This window comes from Nomascus leucogenys, chromosome 19 (genome assembly GCF_006542625.1).
Source record: "Nomascus leucogenys isolate Asia chromosome 19, Asia_NLE_v1, whole genome shotgun sequence".
NCBI lineage: Eukaryota > Metazoa > Chordata > Mammalia > Primates > Hylobatidae > Nomascus > Nomascus leucogenys.
In genome coordinates, this window is record NC_044399.1 from 69,195,489 (window position 1) to 69,217,700 (window position 22,212).

General features: G+C 41.5%; 1 protein-coding gene across 6 annotated transcripts in view; it reads left to right on the forward strand.

Annotated features, from left to right (window-relative positions):
- The first annotated feature begins 645 nt into the window (after positions 1-645).
- The window catches only part of MYH10 (myosin heavy chain 10), a 156,193-nt gene continuing 134,626 nt past the window's right edge, over positions 646-22,212 (forward strand). For all 6 annotated transcript variants that reach the window (XM_030800300.1, XM_030800303.1, XM_030800301.1 and 3 more), the window contains exons 1-2: positions 646-873; positions 8,062-8,437. In XM_030800300.1, coding sequence (XP_030656160.1) covers positions 8,093-8,437 — 345 coding nt within the window. In that variant the 5' untranslated portion in view covers positions 646-873; positions 8,062-8,092. The remainder of the gene's footprint in view (positions 874-8,061; positions 8,438-22,212) is intronic.

Genomic DNA, 22,212 nt, shown 5'->3' on the forward strand with positions numbered 1-22,212 from the left:
GGGACAGTGGCCGCAGCGTGGAGCGCAGCCGGGGCCGGGGCAAACCCTGTGCGCATGGGCGGAGCAGCACCCTCCCCCGCGTTCCTTCCCCCACTGCAGGTGAGTCGCAGCGCCGCGGCCCCCACCCCGTGCAGCCCCGGGGGTGACGTCAGGCCTCTGGACCGCGCTCCGCCCCGCCCCTGCAGGCAGCGCTGAGGGCCCGCGACTCCGCTGTAGAACCCCGTCCCTCTGCGGTAGATGCCGGCTGCCGCAAGCAGAAGGGGCGACGAGGCACTCGAATGTGCTGCGGCGGCGGCGGCTGCACGACGCCAGGACGAGGAGTCTGCAGTCAGAGCGCCAGCCTCCTGCCGCAGCCCACCTGCCCCGCGGCCCGCACAGCCAGAGTCAGCGCAGCTCGCCGGCCGCCGCGGGGTCCGCACCCGCCGCCTCGCGGGATCGCCGGGCTCCCAGCCAGCCTCAGCTGTCCATCTACGCACTAGCCAACCAATCGCGCGCCACTGTCCCGGCCGCACCTCCCGGAGCCTATGACGGGCGTAAGAGTCAGCCTATGAGATTGGGGCCTCGGTGGCCTGGGCTGGGAGCGGGAGCCAATGAGCGTCATTCCAGGTGGGTGGAGGGAGCCGGACTCGGGAAGGTAGCTTCGTTCGGGTTGCTAACGTCTTCCCTTGGAGATGGGCGCGCAAACCAACCAGTGGGTCTGGGGGCGGCGGTGATGGGCGTGGAGCTAGCCCAATGAGGGTGGGAGTGGGTGGGGCAGCCCCGAGCAGCAGTGCTAAAGGAGCCCGGCGGAGGCAGCGGTGGGTTTGGGACTGAGGCGCTGGATCTGTGGTCGCGGCTGGGGACGTGCGCTCGCGCCACCATCTTCGGCTGAAGGTGAGAGGTGCAGCTACCCGGGTCCGAGTGCGCGGCCCAGGGCTGGGGGACAGTTTGTGGAGGGAGGAATGGCTCCTGGGCTGAGGGGTCCCGGGCGGCTCTGGAGGGCAGGAACGGGGAACCGAAGCGGGAGCTGGGGAAGACAGAGGGGCTTCTGAGCTGTAGGGTTTGTGCTGCGGGGACCTTAGGTTAGTTTGAGCAGGGTCCTGGGCTGGGGGCACTGGGACCCCAGTGGGTGGAGATGGAGAGACTCCCGGAGGAGCGGGGAATGAGGTCCTTGTGAAACCCCTGCGGGGGTCAGGGCCTGGGTGTGCAGGAGGGCGACCCCTGGGGGGCTGGAGGGATGGAGATCTGGGGGTGGGGACGTGAGGACCAGGTTCTCGGTGGGTGGGATCCCTGGGGGCGCGAGGTCGAGGGGCTAGTGCCCCGGCGGAGGTCTCGGCGTGCCCCGCGAGCCAGTGTCTGCCTCCCAGGAAGGGAGGAGATTCTAGCGGGGCTGGAAAGCGCAGTCCCGGCGGTGGGGTGGGGGGGCGCTGGACAGGAAGGGCCCCTGCGTGGGTTGCTGGGTGGGTTAGACCCGGCCGGACCGGGTCCCCCGCAGCGCCAGAGGGGTTCACCAAGGGCTTGGAAGGCGGGCGGCGCGCGCCCGACCCGTGGGTGGAGGGACAGGAGGGCATTGGCTCTGCGCGGCCGGGGAAGCGCGCGGCGGGTGAGGGGCTCGGGAGCCGGCCGCGGGCGTGGGGAGGGTCGGTCTCCGCCGGCGCTGGGGAAGGAGCGCGGGAGGGGGGCGTCCTGCCTCGCCCTCCGTGGAGCGCCTAGGCCGGGGGTGGACGCCCGGCGAGGCCCAGGCGGTTTGGGGGGGCGAGGCGGGAAATGTGGCGGAGCGCGCTGCAGCAGGACGGCCGGGGGGAGGGTCAGCACTCGCCTCGGGATCCCTTTATTGTGTAAGCGAGCTGGGAATGGCTCGCCGCAGTCTCTTCATTGCCTTCTGCAGTTGGGGGTCACACCCTGCTCCCATAAAATCGGACTGGAATTGGGTCGGAGGGAAGTTGAAGCCGCGGAGTCCTGGCATTTGCGGGGGCTTTGTGGGCCTGTGGTGGGCGGATGCGGCCCTGGGAAGCGGGAGGCCCCCAGCCAGGCCTGTTTGGAACTAGGGCCTTAGGAAGGAGGTTGGCGACTCGGCGGGTCAGACCCGGGCTGGTGAGGTTTGGATAACGTGGCCTCTGCCTACAGCCGTTATCTCTGTTTCTTTAGGGCCTCTGCAGCTCCCTTCAAGATCACTGCGGTGGATGGAAGGGGGTGGGGTGGGCTGGGGTGGGGTAGGGGAAAGCAGGCGGGGTAGATGCAGACTGCAGATGAAACAAAGACTGCTGTTTTCGCTGAATAATGTAATACCAAACATAATACTTTGGCTTTGCTGAGATTTTGTTTTTTAACGTTGAAACTGAGGATTCTTTGAGTCAGGTTTAATTATTCTTGATAGTATCTCACTCTGGAAAACTTTATAATCTATTGTTTTATCTCCTTCATCAAACTGCCTTTATTAATTATTCTTTGAGTCCCTTGCTTTTGATGTTTAAGTATGCCCTGTCTGTCTCGGGTTCTGGAAAAGTGGCCATTTTATGCATCTCCTTACTTCTGCATCTTAAATTCAGTTCTTCCCCGTCCTTATCTGGAGAAAGCATATGGTGTAATTGTGCGATATAGCACGAGCTTTGGCAGCAGAAGGATGTGACCTCTGAGAGCCTGGCTTTTCATTTGGGCTCCATAGGGAAATCATTATAACGAAGGCAGCTGGGATGGAAGGTGAGCTGGAGGAAATCTTGAAGGGCACGTTGTAGGGTGGAAGACTATCCTTCAGCGGTTTATATACTTTGTTATCACATGTGAGGAATTAAAGTTCCTGGTGTTGGATCCTAGTTTTGGAAATATTAAACACAGTATAGAGATATTAATTGGGAGGTGGGGCAGGCCATAAGTAGCAAGGCCTTTTGCGTTTGGTTTGTGTTTGTGATCATTGCGTTGAGCAGGATTTTGATAAATTAGCAGACTCGTCCAGCCCTGTCATGTAAGTGACCTCAATGGTAGCAATACACAAATTGGGACAGTTCTGTTTTAGCTCATCTGTTATAGATGGATGCTCTGTCATGGATAATTTATCCATCCTTCTTGTTTGCCTTTCTATATGCAGGCCGTTCATAAAATTGAATTGTTTGCCTCTGTCCACACTAATAGTAGGTGCTGGGAGAGGTTTGAAAAGTTTGCTGGGTGACATTTCATTGGAAGTGAAAAATGACCTGGGGGTGGAGCCCCAGGGGTGTGTGTGTCAAACCACTGAAAGGGATGGGAACTTCAGCTCTGTAGGGGGCTAATTCATACACAGATAAATGATTTAATTATAATTAGGCAGCAATTTAAAATGACACTAATAACCCTCAGACCATCTTTAGGTCCGCTAACAAAAAGATTCCTGTTTGTCCTTATTTCCCCTAAGTTATGGGTGTCTTTTTCTATAAAATATATAAAACCTTTGCCAGATGATTCATTGGTTAAGCCTGTACTTTTTAAGCCATAATTGATTGGGTTTTTATTTAGTAGAAAGGTAGTATATAGCATTGTACACTACACACCCTTCAAAATTTCCTCCATGTTACCTTCCATCATTGTAGCGTGTACTCTGGAGCTGAACTCTGAGTTTAATCCCAGCTCTGCTACTTGTTAGCTGTGTGACCTTGGGCTGGTTATTGGCTTTCTCTATACCTCAGATTCCTCATCTGTAAAATGGAGATATTAATAGTGCCTACCTCTTAGGGCTGTTGTGAGGATTAAGAGTTGATATATGTAAACTGCTTAGAATAGTGCCTGGCCATAATTAGTGATATATGACAATGGTATCTGCTGTTTTAAAAATCATAGCGTTGTCCTTTCTGCAAAGCAAAGCACTGGTGAGTGGTGCACTGTTAAACACCAGTATTATCCACATTGGGTACCAAATGTATGATGGAGTGAAATAAATGTATTTGACAATCACAAGTGAAGAATTAAACTGAACAAAATATCTCCAATGGTCTCATGAACTCTATCAGTTAAACAATAATATGAACACTTAACAGCTGCAAAGCAGGGTAGGGTAAGAAGAAAGTCAGGAGAACAGTACAAAATGTTAGGAGAAGGAAAAGGATTAAATTGCCACATTGACCTGAAAAGAACTTCTGAAAGGATGGCATTTGGGTCAGGAGTTGAAGGAATAATAGCTTTTGGGTTGTAGAGAAGTTGAATTTCACTATGAGGGTTGGGACCATTCACATAAATATTGATCAATAGGTACAGATCCCCTGTTATATACCAGGGACTAGACAAAATGCTCAAGATACAGCGTGGAACAGACGACTATCCTCATAGTGTTTAGTTGTAGAAGAGACTGAAAAAGTGAAAGTCATTGGTGATCCTACTGCCCAGTAAAGACCCAATGAATATTTGTTCCATTTAAAAAAAAAATACACACGTGTATGTAGTTTTCCCCACAAAATTGGGAACATGCTGTGTAATTACACTTTTGTGTTCTATTGGGTTTTTTTAAAATACTAAATTACAAGCATTTCCCCATCTAGAAAAAGTACTGATAAATGTAAGATGTCCCAATTTGATAAAATAATTTTAAGATATATAATCTACTGCTTCTAGACCTGTTCTAGAAGTTATTTGTTAAATTATTCTAATTTATAGTCACCTGCTAAATTTAAGCATCTAATTACATGTCCAGTATAAAATTTAAGAAGTGTGTGCATGTCTACAGACAGCAAGACGGTTTCCTAAGTGCTCTGTAGGATATGCAGTTTACACCGGATAAGAATAGTAAGAGAAACTTGTTATATTTTGTTATAGTTGAATATTTTCTTTTAATAGATTCTACCCTTCTGAAAGGTGGAATGTGTATCCTATTATTTGTTCTCAAATTTGCCTATGATGTTTCCCACCTTGAAGCCATGACTCCTTTCTTCTTTTTTAAGTTTTTTATTTTACTTATTATTATTATTATTATCATTATTATTATTTTGAGACAGAGTCTCATTCTGTTGCCCAGGCTGGAGTGCAGTGGTGTGATTTCGGCTCACTACAACCTCTGCCTCCTGGGCTCAAGTGATCTTCCTGCCTCACCCTCCTGAAGAACTGGGACTACAGGCCTGTGCCACCAAGCCCAGCTAATTTTTTGTATTTTTTGTAGAGACAGGGTTTCGCCATGTTGCCCAGGCTGGTCTTGAACACCTGGACTCGAGCAATCTACTTGCCTCGCCCTCCCAAAGCGCTGGGATTACAGGCTTGAGCCACCCCACCTGGCCTCCTTTCTGTTTACCAGTGTGCAACGTTTCAGTTGGAAAGAGACGACTTGTTAATAGTGTTATTAGACCAGTCCCTAGAGGTAATGGGTTTTTAAAACTATTATGCAGAATGTACGCATACCTATGAATGTTTTCTGTATTGCCCTCTCCAAAGAGGATGTCTTAGAAGACTAATGCAAGTTTAGGTATAAAATGTGTTAGCAATTTTATTTGTATAGAAGTTTTAACAACATTAATCACATTTTGTGATTTTTTTTTTGTTTCATCTTATTTTGCGATTTTTGTTTTATCCAAATCTATAACCTTTAAGACATCAACATGTTATTTAAATTGTTATGAATTAGTCTAGAATTTGGTTTTCAACCTCTTTTTCTACTCTAACATACCTGCTGGTAGCAGTGGCGCACCATGGCAACCACAGAACTTTGGAGCAATGGTTGTCAAATGTGTCCTGGGACCAGCAGTGGCAGCAGCATCTGGGAACTTGTTAGAAATGCAAATTCTGAGGCTCAGGCTGGGCGCGGTGGCTCACGCTTGTAATCCCAGCACTTTGGGAGGCTGAGGCGGGTGGATCACCTGAGGTCAGGAGTTCAAGACCAGCCTGGCCAACATGGTGAAACCCCGTCTCTACTAAAAATACAAAAATTAGCTGGTCATGGTGCAGGCGCCTGTAATCCCAGCTACTTGGGAGGCTGAGGCAGAAGAATCACTTGAACCCTGGAGGTGGAGGTTGCAGTGAGCTGAGATTGCACCCACTGCACTCCAGCCTGGGCAACAGGGTGAAACTCCGTCTCAAAAAAAAAAAAAAAAAGTTCTCAGGCTCTACCCTATACCTACTGAATCAGGGACTCTGGGATAGAGCCCAGCAATCTGTATTTTAATAAAACCTCTAGGTGCTGCAAATGCATGCCAGAATTTGACAGCCGCTACTATAGAAGATGAGTGTTTGTAATACATTACATTGCAACAAGTAATTTCTGAAGAATCTTAGCTATTTGGTTCTAGTAAATTATTTTTTTAAATTTATTTTTGTTTGTTTTTTTTTTTTTTGAGATGGAGTCTTGCTCTGTCACCCAGCCTGGAGTGCAGTGGCACAATCTTGGGTCACTGCAACCTCCGCCTCCCAGGTTCAAGCAATTCTCCTGCCTCAGCCTCCTGAGTGGCTGGGATTACAGGCACCCACCACCACGCCTGGCTAATTTTTTGGTATTTTTGGTGGAGATGGGGTTTCATCATGTTGGCCAGGCTGGTCTCGAACTTCTGACCTCAGGTGATCCACCCATCTTGGCCTCCCAAAGTGCTAGGATTGTAGGCATGAGCTACCGTGCCCAGCTGGTTCTAGTAAATTATTATTAGGGGTTAAAGGGCTAGAATGTGTAACCACTATCAGTGATTAATCTTTTAGGATACAGGCAGAGCCCTTTAGAATCTAGAGAACGTTATAGCACATATACACACACGCTAAGTGCATAATATTTTTATACCATTTCAGGGATTTTGTTGAAGTTGAGATTAGCTGATGGACTCAAGAACCTCTTAACAACTTTAGACTACTTTATGATTTCCTCTTGCCTACAAAGAACCCCTAGCATTTTTGGCTAGGGGAGTGGAGTGAACGGAGGGGAGAAGTGGGGATTTGATAGAGCAAGAGTAGGTACTCAGTTGGCTTCTTCTGTTGGTTTGAATGAAGTCATGGAAGCCATGCCTATTAAATTTATAATAACCTGGAATTTGGAGTAGCAGCAAAAATGTTTAAGTTGGTAACAAATCCCAAAAAGATCCTGTCAGGCAATCATGATGAGTCACATCAGAAAGATGATGGATGTAAAATCCTGTCATTTGGTCCGGAAAGCCAATGCACAAGTAGAGGAGGGGACATAGCTTAGCCACAAAGTGATGGAGCTTCCTCTCCTAGCCCTTTGTGAGCCAGTGGTAAATGGGTGCTAAATAAACCAATTAGTTCTTGAGATACATTAATTGTAAATGTCACAAAACCAGTACTTTCCTCAATGTGGCCAAGATTGTTGATGGTTCCTTTTTCTTCTGCACTGGTCAGACCATATCTGGGCTATGATGTTTGCTTCTGGGCCATACACTTCAGAGGGAAGACAAGCATGTTGGAGTCTGTTTAGGCGAGACATCCGGCAGGGGAAGGTGTCTTGGTGAATGAGGGGTGGAGGAGCTGCAGGGTGGGAATGGAGGCCTGAACAGCTACCATGACATATTCAAAAGGCTGCTATGTGAAGCCAAGTTATGCTTGTCTTTTGTGGTCCCAGTTGATCACATTAAGACCTCATGGGGCCATAGAAAAGCTAGAGGGAGACTGATTTGGGTTATTCATAAGAAGAACTTTAAGTCTGTTATCTGAGGGTAGAATGGGAGGCATATTTTAGATTCTTTAGATTCTTTACTCTTCTGACAATCCTGTGTTTTTGTAGCTGTTTCCTTGGGGTCATATTAATTCCGGTACCATTTCATGAACCTTTTATTACCCATCTTTGTTTTCTTTTTTTTTCCCTTCTTAACTCCCTGTTTAATTGTGGTGAGGGTGAAAGAGGAGATAAAGAAAAAAAAGGGTCAACCTGTAACTTTGCCTTTTCTTTTTTTTTTTTTTTTTCTTTTGCCCTCAGTAACTGAGGGCAAACCCATCAGACAACCAGAGCCATAATTTGTGGTCACCCCTGAAATTTACCTTGGAAACTCAGTATGAATGTGAAGAGGTATACCCCAGCTCCTTAACACAGAGTTAATGCTTAATCTAAGATTTTAAGTTTCTTAGAAAAGAAAAACGTGTACATTCTTTTACGTTTCTTAAACATCTAATTTTGCCCTCCTCCTCTTCTCTTAGAGGCGATTGCTCTTGGATCCTTCCATTTACAATGGCGCAGAGAACTGGACTCGAGGATCCAGAGAGGTATCTCTTCGTGGACAGGGCTGTCATCTACAACCCTGCCACTCAAGCTGATTGGACAGCTAAAAAGCTAGTGTGGATTCCATCAGAACGCCATGGTTTTGAGGCAGCTAGTATCAAAGAAGAACGGGGAGATGAAGTTATGGTGGAGTTGGCAGAGAATGGAAAGAAAGCAATGGTCAACAAAGATGATATTCAGAAGATGAACCCACCTAAGTTTTCCAAGGTGGAGGATATGGCAGAATTGACATGCTTGAATGAAGCTTCCGTTTTACATAATCTGAAGGATCGCTACTATTCAGGACTAATCTATGTAAGTATTTCTTCCAAATAACCATGTGAAGTGGTAGCTAGGAATTAATGTAAATTATACATCTTGTCATAATCAAATGAGAATGTGGAATACCCAAACTCTCTGTTTAACATTTCTATTTCTATTTAAGATAGAAAGATTTGTTGCTTGCTTACCCATGTCTTGCTTTTCTTTGAATCTTAACACATTAAGTTTAAATAATACAGGCTGCAATTACATATAATAAAATGGCATTTGGAGACTTTTGTAGTGGTGTTCTGGAGCATAATAATGTGGGAGAGAGCATGTAACAGGAAGACCAGAAGGTTTAATAAGGTAAAGAGAGTTGCATTAATAGGATGCAGACAGCAAAATGATAGAAATCAAGTGCATACCCAAGAGAGTAAAGTGGAAGGGCTGTAAGCTTAGAAATTTCTGTGGACAGCATGAACAGCTTCACTGGATGTAGGGAAGTAGGAAAGATGAATGCTGAGGTTTTTAAGAGGAAACAATTAGGGTAAGATTGAGGCTGGCTGGGGTCGTCTTGTGGTTAGCAGCTGACATGAATGTTGGAGTCACCGACTATGTCACTGACCATATAGAAGAAGTTATTGAAAATCATAAGGGATAATGTAGAGAGGAAAAATGTAAGCCAGATACTAAAAAAAAAATCTAAAATGACAAAATAGGTTTGAGGGAATGGTAGACAGGGGTGGCAATGATTTGAAGAAGGTGGCATGTATGGGACTTAAACTGATGATGAAGGGTAGTAGGGAGAAAAGTTGATGGTCGTGGTTTGAAACTGGAAAAGGGTTGTTGAATTTTACGCAAGGAGTGTGCTACTGAAGGTCGTGAATAATTCAAAACTTCAGTAAATCAGAGCTAGTTTTCCCACAGAATTAGTTTAAGGAATATTTATTAAGCACCCCCTGTGCTCTAGGTGCTGGGGATAGTACAGTGAAGAAGACAGGGCAGGTCTCTCTGCCTTTGTGAAATGTCCAATAAGGAAATGAAATAGGGCTATGGAGAGAGTAAGTAGGAGAATGGCTTTCCACAGCGGGTCAGTTAAGGGCTGTTTGTGAAGGTAGCATTCGAGCTGGAGTCTGACTGGTGGGAGGCAGCTAGCCATGAGAAAAGCTGAGAAAAGAATGATTCATTCATGACCTTTGCCAGAGTAGTTTCAGCCAAGCCTGATAGATCTCCCTTATTTTCCTATGAGATAGGAGAGTAAGAGGCCACAGGGTTGGAACAGTGGCTTGAGGAGAATGAGGGCTTAGGAACAACCCTTTTCCAATTTCAGACTAAGCCAGGGATAAGGAAGTGACTGGAGAGTGGTGTTGAGAGTCCAGCTGAGACTGAATAACCACGCATAGGGCGACCACAATTTTGTCTGGCTATGTGATTTTGCCAGACCATGGGATTGCCCCAGGTCTGTAAGTGTGGGGAGCTTTGGATTTCCATGGCTCCCACATTGAGAGGGGATTCAGTGGCCGTCTTTGGAGTCCTGGCTTGGTAGGAATGGGAGTCTGGGTGGGAGGGGCTGATGGATCAAGGCCTGGAGGTTTTCAGAATATTGATGAACAGGGATCATGGGGTGAAGGAGTGAGAAAACTGCAAAATTAGGAGGTTGTGGTCAGATTGTAATGTCGACGTGTAAGATTTGAGAGGTGGATCAGTTTCAGATGAAGCCCATTGCAATAAATTGTGCAGGCATGGAAATGTCATGTCACCATCGAAAGCTGTGCAGTGTGAAGAGAAGCCAGGCTGCCTTTCTGCCAGCCTTCACCTTGATTTCCCACACTGGCAGCTGGAGGTAGCTGCAAAGGGAGCTAAGTAGAAAAGGAATGAAAGAAAGGACAGTTTTTTTGTTGTTTTTTTTGTTTTTGTTTTGCAGCCATTCCACATAATTCAGAGATTTTACAGTTATCTCTTACTGAGTTTGTTGGATTTTTTTCCAACTTAACTCATGGACAACCTGAGTGAACTTCTGAGTTTCTTTTCAAAGCACAGCCTCCTTCTGCAGGAGAATTTGAGTTTTTCTCAAAGTCTCAAGGTCACACAGAGGTGGGGGTTTGGGAGGATCATATCTTCAATTAGTTGGGTGGAGAAAGGGTTCTTACCTAAGGTTCTAGTTGGAGAACTTGACTCCAAAGAAGTCTGTCTCATTAAGAAGATGGGGTTGGGGAGAGCCATGCTAGCATTGTGATAAATATGTATTGGGCTTTGGAATTAACCAGCCAGTTGAGATGATCAGTTGAGGTGTAATAATATAGATACTAGAATAATTTGGGTAGGACCTTTTTTGAACATATTTCTATAGATAAGATATAACATAAATTTCTTTAAATAAATTAGCCTGCTAACAGGTTTAGTTATTTTCTTTTCTTACCTTTTCTTTGGATTTATTCTGTCTGACCCCGAATTTCTCAGGTCATTAATTTTCATCTTCTTTCCTAAATGTCTTCTCTAATACTGTTTTAGCTCACATCACAGGTTTCTATATGTAGTATTTATTCTTCAGTTCTAAATATTTTCTAATTTCTACGATGATTCCTTTAGTGAACCATTTAAAAGTGTATTTGTAAAATTTCAAAATGTTGATTTTTAATTATCTTTTTATTATTGATTTTTAAAATAATTACATCTCAATCACAGAATATTGTTCATATAGGAGACTTTTTTGTGTAGTATATTGTCAGCTTTTATGAGTGGTCTGTATGTGTTTGCAAAGAATGTGTATTCTGTTATTGTTGGATATAGGGTTCTATATATGGCCATTAGATTAAGCTTTTTAATGTATTGTTTGTATTTTCCATAGCCTTGCTCCTTTTTGTCTGCTTGATTTGTCAGTTACTGAGAAAAGTGTGTGAAAAATCTCCTGTTGTGTTTTTTTTTTTTTTTTTTTTTTTTTTTTGAGACGGAGTCTTGCTCTGTCACCCAGGCTGGAGTGCAGTGGCACAATCTCGGCTCACTGCAAGCTCCGCCTCCTGGGTTCACGCCATTCTCCTGCCTCAGCTTCTCCGAGTAGCTGGGACTACAGGCGCCCGCCACCTCGCCCGGCTAATTTTTTGTATTTTTAGTAGAGACGGGGTTTCACTGTGGTCTCGATCTCCTGACCTCGTGATCCGCCCGCCTCGGCCTCCCAAAGTGCTGGGAATACAAGCGTGAGCCACCGCGCCCGGCCTCTCCCATTGTGTTTTATCAACGAATTATGCGTCCCTAAATGACAGTTTAGTTTTGCCTGTTTTTGATTTTGTTTTTTTTTTTGAGACAGAGTCTTGCTCTGTCGCCCAGGCTGGAGTGTAGTGGTGCGATCTCGGCTCACCGCAACCTCTGCCTCCCGGTTCAAGTAATTCTCCTGCCTCAGCCTCCCTATTAGCTAGGATTACAGGCTCAAGCTACCACACCCAGATAATTTTTTGTATTTTTAGTAGAGACGGAGTTTCACCATGTTGGCCAGGCTGGTCTTGAACTCCTGACCTCAAGTGATCCACCCGCCTTGGCCTCCCAAAGTGCTGGGATTACAGGCATGAGCCACCGTGCCCGGCCTAGTTTTGCCTGTTTTTGAATTTTTATATAAATGAATCTCATAGTGTGTAGCCTTTTGTGTCTTTTGTTGTTGTTGGCTTAGGATTACATTTTTAAGATTTATTCTTATTGTTTTACGTTGATGTAACCCAGTAGTTCCCAAAGTGTGGTCTGGACCCCCTAGGATTTCCCTGAGACCCTCTCAGGGGAGCACACAAGGTCAAAACTATTTTTATAATAATACGAATATGTCATCGGCCCTTTTTACTGTTGACATTTGTAGTGATGGTGCAAAAGCAATGATGAATAAAACTCCTGACACCTTATCATGAATAAAGGCAGTGTACTAGTACTAAACTGTACTAGCACCATTTTATTCTTTACTGCCACTTATTGGCAGTTTAAAAAAAATGCAGTTTCGCTCAAGAATGTCCTTGGTAAACCAGGAAAAATAATTGATTTTATTAAATCTCAACCTTTGGGAACACATCTTTTTAATATTCAGTGTGACGAGATGGTAAATATGCCTAAAGGACTTTTGATGCATATCAATGTATGATGGTTGCCTTGAGGACGAGCATGTGGGTAGTTATTTGAGTTGCAAGCTAAACTTGCTACTTTTTAAGTAGAACAGTATTTTCATTTGATAGAGTGGCTGATAAACTATGGTTACTCACACAGAGGTATTTGGCAGACATTTTCTTGAAAATGAACAAAACGAGCCTGTCACTTCAAAGAAAACAACCGACTGTATTTGTTGCCAATGATAAAATTTGAGTTTTTCTGTGAAAATGAGAATTTTAGGAAACTTGTATCTACCACCATGAACTCGACAGCATGTCAATACTTAAAAACCTTTCTGATACAATAATGGTGATGATGATTAAGTGGGTTTTTTGATGTCATATAGTAAAATGTCATCATTTGAAAGACTTGCATAATTTAATGAGCCAGTGTTCTCCAAATGATGTGTGTGTGGTGTTATGAAATCATGCATGGGTAAAAAGACTTATTCAATAAGCAAGGTAAACCATAGATTTTGATGCAGTGGAATATGAGAAGTTCACTGATAGGGTTTGAGATGCTACATTGCATCTAATTTTTAAGAAATTATCACTTGTTGGCTGGTCGCAGTGACTAACACCTGTAATCCCAGCACTTTGGGAGGCTGAGGCAGGCGGATCACCAGAGGTCAGGAGTTCGAGACCAGCCTGACCAACATGGGGAAACCCTGTCTCTACTAAAAATACAAAATTAGCCAGGCATGGTGGCGCACGCCTGTAGTCCCAGCTACATGGGAGGCTGAGGCAGGACAACCCAGGAGACAGAGGTTGCAGTGAGCCGAGATCGTGCCATTGCCCTCCAGCCTGGGCAACAAGAGCGAAATTCTGTCTCAAAAAGAAAAAAAAAAAAAAGAAATTATCACATGTTAAGTTTTAGTAGTATCAAAGATAAATATCCACGATTATCTGAAAAGACTGTTAAACCGTTCCTGTCTTTTCCAACTAAATATCTGTAAGTGTGCTTTTCTTCATATGCTTCATCCAAAACAACATATTACAATAGACTGAATACAGAAACAGACATGAAAATTGAGTTGTTTTCGATTAAGCCAGACAATAAAGGTTTTGCAAGAATATAAAACAGTGCCATTCTTCTCACTTTTGTTTTGGAAAATGAAAAGTTAATTTCATAAGAAATGTTATTAATGTTAACATGTAATGTATTTATTGTTTTAGAATGAATACATATTTGTAAAACTTTATATTTTATATGAAACAAAAGGTCTTAATAATTTGTAAGAGTGCAAAAAGGCTGTGAAATTTTAAAAGTTTGAGTAGTTTATTCATTTTTGTTGGAATATAGTATTCCATCATAATATTTTTGACCCAATGAATTTATCTACCTACTCCACTGTTTTGTACATTGTTTTCTTCTGTCTTGGTAATATTATGATCATTGCTTCAATGAACAGCCATATACATGTATTTGGTGCACAGTAAGCATGCCTTTCTGTAAGGTGTGTAACTAGGAGTGGAATTCCTGGATGATAGGATATGCATAACTGTAAGTCATATCTTCAGCTTTTCTAGATAATATCTGATTTAGTTAGAGTTCCAGAAGGAAACAGAAGGCTGTTAAACCAGCTATTTGAGAGTTTAATAAAGGGTAGATTTACAAATAATGTGGGTAGGGTTTAAAAAATAAATGAGGACTAGTGCAGTATCTCAGCACCAGTGATGGCTGAGAGCCCTTGAAACATCTTGATCTTTAAAGAAGCCTTAGCAAAGAGCTGTTGCCTCAACTCAGAGAGGTATCTGTATGAAGAAGGCTACCTGATAGGAATTGCCTTCCTTAGAGGCATGAAAGGCAGCTCATGGTGGGGAGAGAACCTAGGGAATAAATATCCTGACCTTCTCTTGTCACCCTTAGTCTCCTGCTGATGTCTCCCATTGGTTGAACTCAGTTTGAAGCCAGAGGGGAAGGGAATTTGATGATTCTTTTCTTAGGGTCAGCCTCAATTCTATCTGGAATTGAATATTGTGTATGGTGTGAGGTTGGGACAAGATTCTTTTTTTTTTTTTCCATATGTCTAGCCAGTTAACCCAGTGCCATTTACTAAAACATAATCCTTTTCTCCACTGCTCTGAAGGGGCATCTTAGTCATAAATCAGGGTTCATAAGTATAAGTTTTTGACTCTGTTGTATTTCCTGGGTCCATGTGCCTATCTTTCAGCTAATACCACATTTTCTTAATTATTACAGCTTTATAATGTGTCTTGGTATTTAGTGTGGTAAATCCTCTCCTTTTGTTTTTTAGGATTGTTTTGGCTGTTAAGTTCTTAGCATTTCAATATAATTTTAGAATCTGCTTGTTAGTTTTTCATTTACACACACAGCCTTGTTGAAATTTTGATTGGGATCTTATTGATTCTGTAGATCAGTTTGGGGGAGAAATTAGATCTTTATAATATTTTATCTTTAATTCCTGGGTAAACTCATTTAGTTCTTAATTTTTATTAATATTGTTTTACAGTTTTCTTTGTAGAGGCCATGTACATCTTTTGTTATTTATTTTTGGGTATTTTACTTTATTTGAATATTATTTAAATGGTGTTTAAATTTTTCCCTTATTCATATGGTATATAGATAATATGTACATAATTGTTACCATTATGTAGAAATACTGTATTTTTTACAATTAATTTTTGTATATTGACTTTATCTTCAGTGACCTAAGTTTACTTATTGGTTATAATAGTTTAGCCGAAAATTCTGTTGGATTTTCTATGAGCACATATGTTGTCCACAAATAATGAGTTTTATTTTTTAATAAATCTTATACTTTTTTTTTTTTTTGGAGACAAAGTTTTGCTCTGTCACCCAGGCTGGAGTGGAGTGGGATACTCGTGGCTTACTATGGCCTCAACCTCCGGGGCTCAAGCAATCCTCCCACCTCAGCCTCCCGAGTAGCAGGGACCACAGGCACGTACCACCATGCCTGGCTGATTTTTGTATTTTTGTAGAGACAAAGTTTCGCCATGTTGCCCAGGCTAGTCTCGAACTACCGGGCAAAAGCAATCCACCTGCCTTGGCCTCCCAAAGTGTTGGGATTATAGGCGTGAGCCACCATGCCCAGCCAGTTCACACACATTTCTTTTACTTGCTTTATTGCACTATCTAGAATTTTCAGTACAATGTTTTTTGAACAGAAGTGATAATCAGAGGCATCCTTGTATCATTCCTGATCTCAGAGGGAAAGCTTTCAACATTTCATCATTAAAAATGATATTTGCTGTAGTTGATGTTTTTTTAAATATTGATTCTTTATCAGATTAAGGGAGATTTTCTTGTATTCCTGAGTGGGTGATTTTTTTATCCTGAATGGATGATTTGTTAAAAATTAATGAATGTTAATTTATCAAATGTTTTTCCATTTAATGAGATGATAATATGATTTTTCTTCTTATTTTGTTATTGTGGAGAATTATGCATATTTTTGAGTGTTAAATTAACCTTGCAAGGACCAAATATTCTTTATATATACACAAAGAGAGAGATTCCTAGATTCTGTTTGCTAGTATTTTGTTTAGGATTTTTGCATCTACATTCATCAGTGAGATTAACTTAAAATTTTCCTTTCTTATAATATCTTTGTCATATTTTGCTATAAAGATTATGCTGGTTATATCAAATGAATTGAGAAATGTTTCATCTTTGTTCTCTGAAGAGTTTGGATAGGATTGATGTTATTTCTTTTTAAAGTAATGATAGAGTTTTCTTTGTGGGGAAGTTTTTCTATAATAGATACAGAACTTTTCAGATTTTTATTTGTATCAGTTTTTCTTTTCTTTTTTTTTTTTGGAGTCAGGGTCTCACTGTGTCACCCAGGCTGGATTGCAGTGGTGCAGTCATAGCTCATGCAGCCTTGAAGTCCTGGGCTCATGTGATCATCCTGCCTTATCCTCCCGAGTAGCTGGGACCACGCCCGGCTAATTTCTGTATTTTTTATAAAGATGAGATTTCACCATGTTGGCCAGTCTTGTCTCAAAACGCTGAACTCAAGCAATTCACCCACCTTGACCTCCCAAAGTGTTGGGATTAAAGGCGTGAGCCACTGCTCTTGGCCTTGTGTCAGTTTTGATAATTATGTTTGTCTAGGAATTTATCTGTTTCATCTAAATGTTCAAATTTATTGGTATAAGTTGTTCATAATATGCTTATTTTCTGTAGGATTTATAGTCATGTTTTCTTTTATTCCTGATACTGATAATTTATTTGTATTACCCATTTTTAAAATGAGTATCACCAGAGGCTTATCAATTTTTTTATTCTTTGCAAATAATAGACTTTTGACTTTGTTGGTCCTCTCTATGTGTGCTTTAAAAGCCATAAATTTCATTCTAAGTACTGCTGTAGCTGTATTCTACAGGTTTTAATATGTTGCATTTTTATTATCATTCAGTTGAAATTAATGAGGATGTTTTCTTTGACTCTGTGGGTAATTTAGAAGTGAATTGCTTAGGCTGGGCACAGTGGCTCATGCCTGTAATCCTAACACTTTGGGAGGCCAAAGTGGATGAATGACTTGAGGCCAGTGTCGAGACCAGCCTGGCCAAAATGGTGAAACCCCGTCTCTACTAAAAATACAAAAATTAGCCAGGTGTGGTGGCGCATGCCTGTGGTCCCAGCTACTCGGGAGGCTGAGGATGGAGAATCGCCTGAACCAGGAAGGCAGAGGCTGCAGTAAGCCGAGATCGCGCCACTGCACTCCAGCTTGAACAACAGAGCGAGAATCCATCTCAAAAAAAAAAAAAAAAAGTGAATTGCTTACTTTCTAAATCTAGGGGATCTTCAGGTTTATTTTATTATTTCTAATAGATTCCCCCCTTGGTCAAAGAACATGCCCTGAATAATTTCAATTCTTTTATATTTGTTAGAGTTGCTTTATGGTTCGTTATGTGATTAATTTGGTAAAGGGTTATTATGCACTTGAAAAATACATATACTTTATTATCTGTTGTTTCAGTTACTGTGAAAATCCCTTCCTTTTTAGTTCTGTCCATTTTTGCTGTGTACATGCTGAAGCTATTATCACATATATACAGATGCAGAAATATGATGTCTTTCTGGCAAATCATGGAATGTTCATTTTTAGTGATGTTGTTTTCTTGCAAAGTGGATTGTTGTTTTCTTGCACAGTCTGATATTTGCATTAGCTTTTTTTTTTGTATTAGTGTTTGTGTGGTTAATTGCTTTCTTACTTTCAGCTTTTCTGTGCCTGTGCATTTCAAATATGTCTCTTATAAACTGCTTATGGTGGTTATTTTTGTCCCAAATCTGACAATATTTTTTAGCTGGAATATTTAGTTTATGTACATGTGATGTAATGACTGTTACATTTTAGCTTAAATCTGTCCTCTGATTCATTGCTTTCTTTTTATCCTACCTGCTCTGTTTATTTTTTAATATTTTTTTCCATTGGTTATAATTTTTATTATTCTGTCTTTTCACCTCTTGTTAGCTATCCATTTTTGCTATTCTCTTAGCTATTCTTTTAGTGGTTACATATTCTAACATGGATCCTTGACCTGTTAGACATGTGGAGCTCTTACTCTTTTGTAGATCATGATAGGTAGGGCCTGAGAACACCTGAACAGATTTATTTCCTCTTCCTTCCTAATTTACATGCTCTTGTTGTTTAATTCTCTCTGTATTTTAAAACCCACAAGACACATATTACATTTTAATACTGTCGATATTCATTTAGTTTTATCCATTACTTTTTTTTTTTCCACATCTTTTAGCTTCCGTTCTTTTAGAAAGGGCCTCTTTTATCTGAAGTATCTACTCGTCCTTTATTTTTGAAGTTTTTTTGGTTTTTGCTGGATTTGGAATTCAGAGCCGGCGGTTGTTTTCTTTTAACATTGTGAAAATGCCATTGCATCGGGTTCTGCCTTTCGTCTTTTTCTGTTGAGAATTCAGCTTGTAGTTTGATTGTTGTTCCCTTGAAGGTCATCGGTTTTCCTTTTCCCACCCTGGCCACTGGCTGTCTCTAAAATTTTCTCTGTCTTTGGATTTCAGCACTTTTACTATGATGGGCTTAGGTAAAGTTTTATTTTGTATATAGTGGGTCCTCCTTGTCTTCAAGGGCTACATTCTAAGATCCCCAGTGGATGCCTGAAACCACAAATGGTACTGAACCGTATATATATGATGTTTTTTCCTATACATACATACATACCTATGATAATTTTTTTTTTTTTTTTTTTTTTTTTTTTTGAGACAACAGAGTCTCCCTCTGTAGCCCAGGCTGGAGTGCAACGGTGCGATCTCAGCTCACTGCAGCATCCACCTGCCAGTTCAAGGGATTCCACTGCCTCAGCCTCCTGAGTAGCTAGGATTACAGGTGTGCGCCACCACACCTGGCTAATTTTGGTATTTTTAGTAGAGATGGGGTTTCACCGTGTTGGTCAGGCTGGTCTTGAACTCCTGACCTCGTGATCTGCCCGCCTCGGCCTCCCAAAGTGCTGGGATTACAGGTGTGAGCCACTGTGCCTGGCCATACCTATGATAAAATTTAATTTACAATTAGGCATGGTGGGAGATTAACAACAATAACTACTAATAAAATAGAGCAATTAAAACAATATACTTAATAAAAGTTATGTAAGTGTGGTTTCTCTCCCTCCTTCAGAATATCTTATTGTACTCTTCTTGTGATGCTTTGATGAATTTCTTTTTCCTAGTTCACCAATTCACAGATAGAAGATTGATTCTTACCATAGATCCTAGCAGCCTCAGCATATGATTTTCTCCTTATTAAGTTGAAAACTTACCATATCACTTAAAGGAAGCACTTTGTGGCTTCTCTTTGGCATATCAGAATTGCCAGCATCACTACTCTTGTGCTTGGGGCTATTCTTAAGTAATATAAAGGTGACTTGAACACAATTGATCTGAGATCTGAGAGGGCTACCGAGTGAGTAACAGCATGATGATGCTGGACGAAGGGATAATTCACGGTCTGTGCACGAAGGAACAGAATTGTGCCAGGTTTCATCACACTACTCAGAATACTGCACAATTTAAAATGTATGAACTGTTTATTTCTGGAGTTTTTCAACAAATATTTTTGAACCACAGTTGATTGTGGACAACAAACTGCGGAAAGTGAAACCACAGATAAGGGGCACTATTGCATTCAGCTTGGAGATTGTAGTGGTTTTGACTCTGTAGCTTGATGGCTTTTGTTGGTCCGGGAAAATTCTTAGCCATTATCTCTTCAGATACTTCTTCTGCCTCATTCTCTTTTTTCTCCTTCTTGGACTCACATACTTCACATGCTCCAGATCGTTTCACCTCGTCCTATCTGGCTCTCACATTCCTCTACATTTTTATCCTTGTTTTTCCCCCATGGATCACTCTGGCTGTTTGCTTCTGATTAAAATGTCATGTAACTAATTCTTTCTTCAGCTGTATCTAGCTTGCTGTTTAACACATGAATTCTTAATTGTAGTTACTGGTTTTCTTTTTTTGTTTTGTTTTTCAGTTTTAGAATTTTCATTTGGGTTTTTCCTTTAATAGTTAACAGTTCTCTGTCAGAATTCTCAGTCATGTCTTTAATTACTTGAACATATTGTAACCCAGGGCAATAATACAAGTCAATAAAAATAGACACACAGAGGTTCCAGATATTATCTTGGATTTCAGCCACAACTTGTTGCCTCATATGCCCAGTTATTGTGTACGAGGAATTGTGAAAATAGTTTGAGACTCTGGCTGGCATTAAACTTATTCTAGAGTTTTGCTTTGGGCAGACAGGCTTAGGGAAACTAGGACATGTAGTCCATGCAGGAGTTGACATCTGTTCCAACTGGGCTTCACGCTATGTGAGGGCTGGTCTGTTTCTCATATAGTCTTAACTCTTAGGGTGTAGCCATCAGGGTCCCAGCTGAAAGCTTGGGGTATTTACCACCCCCACACCAACCACTTCCTGGGTAGACTGGAATGTTTTAATTTTTGTTCTTTTAGACTTTTGTACTGCTGAAAGCTCTGCTTAGCATCTTCTCAGCAACAGGTTTTGGGATGCATAACTATTATCTATCTAAGAAAGAAATAATAATTCTCTAATCATCAAATATTCAGTTACTTTTCGTATTTTCCTTATGTCTCATAAATAATCTCATAAATAGTTGGTCTATTCAATTCAGTATCCAAACAAGGTTGACATATTGAGATTGGTTGCTTAGTCTGTTTTGTGTTGCTACAACAAAATAACACAGATTATATGATTTATAAACAAGAGAAGTTTATTTGGCTTATGGTTCTAGAGGCCGGGAAGTCCAAGGTCAAGGGGCTGCATCTGGTGAGGGCCTTCTTGTGGCGTCATTCCATGGGAGAAGGTGGAAGGGCAAAAAGAGCATGCTCAAGAGAGAGCAAGAGATAGAATTTATAGCCTCAAGCCCCTTTATAATTGGCATTAATCCATTGATGAAGGTGGAGCCCTCATTGTCTAAGCACCTCTCATTAGGCCTCACCTCCCAACATTGTTGTATTGGGGATTAAATTTCCAGCACATGCTTTTGTGGGGACACAGTCAAAGCATAGCAATTGTTACATCACTTTTAGTCTCTTTCTCTCTCCTCTTTATTTTTATTTTTATTTATTTATTTTTTTTGCTTCTGGAGATAGGGGGTCTCACTATATTGCCCAGGCTAGTCTTGAACTCCTGAGCTCAAGTGATCTTCCCACTGTGGCTTCCCAAAGTGCTGGGGTTACAAGCATGAGCTACCATGCCCAGCCACTTCCCCCAACCCTTTTTTTTTTTTTTTTTTTTTTCACACCATAGGATTGCAATCAACAAAATCCAGAATTTCTGGATTTTGTTTATTGCAATCCTATGGTGCTCCCTATAAACTGGAAGGAGAAAAATCCATAAATTGGATCCAGGGGCTTAAACGGATTCAGATTCAGGAGACACTTAATGCCCCATTGTCTCTCACTTTATGATGTTGAGATTGATCAGTAGTGAGTCATTTTAGGTTTTGCCAGCCTGGTTTGTGCATAAGGAGTGGCCTCATCTGCCAGTCACCTAATAATTTTAATGGTGATGGACATTGTGCAGATCCACTGTGGCACTGGGAGCTGCAAAATGGTGAGTCTAGTGCCATTATTCCTTCTGCGTTTATTAGCTTAGTGAATTTCTTTTAATTCAATGTATGTTCCTCACACAAAGTTTTCTCAAGTTTTTTTTTTTTTACAGAGTTTTTTTGCTATTTTCTCTCAAAGAAGCAATAGCAACTAATGTTAGTTATCCTTCCTCTGCCCTCTATGTATTATTATTACTGATAAGTTTTGCCTTTGTAACGTCGTTTTCTTTTATTATTTTACCATTGTTCTATTTTTCTTTAAGAAGGATGCTCTCTTAGAATAAATGTCTGCTCTTATCACTTGATTTCCTGAGGTGTCCATTCTGCTCTTTATTTTCTCCACGGTGGATTTTAATTTTACTTTTTCAGATGATTCTTTACAGTCTTTTCTGGCCCTGGTCATATGCATTTCTGTCCTAATATATAGACTCTATGTTATACTACATTCTGTTGCAGATATAAATCTATCTCCTAAAGTTTTCTTTTAGTTATTTTATAGATAATTTCCACAGGTAATTTATTTCTGAATCCTCTGAATGATGATCTTTTCTTATTTTTTTATTTATATTTTAAATATTTATTTATTTTATTATTATTATACTTTAAGTTTTAGGG